Source organism: Triticum dicoccoides, chromosome 1B (genome assembly GCF_002162155.2).
Source record: "Triticum dicoccoides isolate Atlit2015 ecotype Zavitan chromosome 1B, WEW_v2.0, whole genome shotgun sequence".
Classification (NCBI taxonomy): domain Eukaryota; kingdom Viridiplantae; phylum Streptophyta; class Magnoliopsida; order Poales; family Poaceae; genus Triticum; species Triticum dicoccoides.
In genome coordinates this window covers 602499638-602501282 of record NC_041381.1, presented here as the reverse complement: position 1 = coordinate 602501282, position 1645 = coordinate 602499638, and the positions used below count along the sequence as shown (strand labels likewise).

Here is a 1645-nt window from a genome sequence, read left to right as displayed (position 1 = left end):
CACAATTTCACCTCTTATGGTATGTATATTTTCGAAAACTCAAATAGTTTTCCATGGCACAAGCACAACAATACCATGACAAAGTAAAAAAAATAGGCTTCCCAAGAAAATGAAAAGACCTTTTAGGAAAAGAGAATTGGTGAACTGAAAACCGGCAAGAAAACATGGGAGCGCGGAACGGACATGTCAAGCCCCACACACCAACTATGTGCATCACCTCACGGTCAAAGGAAGAAAATAAATAAATAACACTATATGCATCACAACTCCCTCGCTCCCTCCCCTTCTTATTCCCACTCCCTCTGCCGTCCCTGAACCCATCCCCTTCCCCCCCTCTCTTCTTCTCCATCAATCCCCGACGAAACCAACCAACCAACAATGGAAGTTGCTGCGCCCAAGCAACTCCTCCCCATGGCGCCGCGGGACCCCAACTCCCCGTCCTCCTCCACCTCCTCCTCCTCGCCGTCCTCCGCCGCGTCGCCCTCCAGCCACCGGCCCAGCCCGCTGCCGCCGTCCCCGAGGCCCGTGCCCCGCACCATCGACACCACCCCCTTCCCCACCACCTTCGTCCAGGCCGACACCGCCTCCTTCAAGCAGGTCGTCCAGATGCTCACCGGCGCCGACATGCCTCCGCCGTCCTCGCAGCCGCAGGCCCAGAGCCAGAGGCCCCCCGCGGCCGCCAACAGCAAGGCCGGCGCGCCGTGCCGGCCCAAGAAGCCGGCGTTCAAGCTCTACGAGCGCCGGAGCAGCATGAAGAACCTCAAGATGATCGCGCCGCTCGCCATGGCGGCCGCCGCGGGGGCGTCGCCGAGGAAGGCGCTGCCGGAGCTGCTGTCGCCCAGCGTGCTCGACTTCCCGTCGCTGGCGCTCAGCCCCGTCACGCCGCTGGTGTCCGACCCCTTCAACCGGTCCGCGTCCGCGTCCCCGGCGGAGCAGGAGGCGGCCGCGGAGCGCGCGGCCATCGCGCGCAAGGGCTTCTTCCTGCACCCGTCGCCGCGGGGCGGCGCCGGCGAGCCCCCGCCGCGCCTGCTGCCGCTGTTCCCCGTCACCTCCCCCCGGATGGCCTCCGCCACCGCGCCGTCGTCGGAGTGAAGCGATCCACCCCGCGCGTGGAGCGCGCATGGCATATTACTGAATTGTCCGGAGTAGCTCGTCCTCGGTGCTAGTATGTTGTAATTTTTGCTCGCTTGCTTGAGCGACGGCTCGCGAAGGAACGGAAAAGGATCACACTCTTTGAGCTCCTCCCCTCCCCTGTCCTGTTCTTGGTGGATCGGTGCTAATTGTGCCTAATTTACTCTCAGAATTAACTGTGTCCGTTTCATGCAGTTAATTTGCGGAAAATCTTTCTCATTCCTTTCTTTCCTCTCATTCATGGAAACGGCATGCCCATCACTGGCCCGGGATCTCTCTCTTTTAAGTTGCACTAAAGCTTAATTTCCGCTAAGATACGAACCATCTACTGTACTAATAGTGGTTGCACCATTCAGAATTCTTGCCAAATCTATGTAAGCATCCAGCCTGACACAAGATGGAACAAGGAATTCTGCCAGAATTCTCCTCAGTGTCTGTGATTAAATTCCCTGACAAGGCCGCAAGAGTCAGAGTATCTTCTTCAATGTCGTAGAATCAGAGGGGGGGCAGTGCC

General features: G+C 58.5%; 1 protein-coding gene across 1 annotated transcript; it reads left to right on the top strand.

The window, feature by feature from the left end:
* The first annotated feature begins 280 nt into the window (after nucleotides 1-280).
* On the top strand, nucleotides 281-1353 carry LOC119349017 (VQ motif-containing protein 4-like). Its single transcript, XM_037617025.1, has one exon. The coding sequence runs from the start codon at nucleotides 379-381 to the stop codon at nucleotides 1090-1092; it is 714 nt and encodes a 237-aa protein (XP_037472922.1). The 5' UTR covers nucleotides 281-378; the 3' UTR covers nucleotides 1093-1353.
* The last annotated feature ends 292 nt before the right edge of the window (nucleotides 1354-1645 follow it).

Excerpts from the sequence above, each read along its gene's own strand:
- LOC119349017 (XM_037617025.1), top strand. The coding sequence starts at position 379 with ATGGAAGTTGCTGCGCCCAAGCAACTCCTCCCCATGGCGCCGCGGGAC.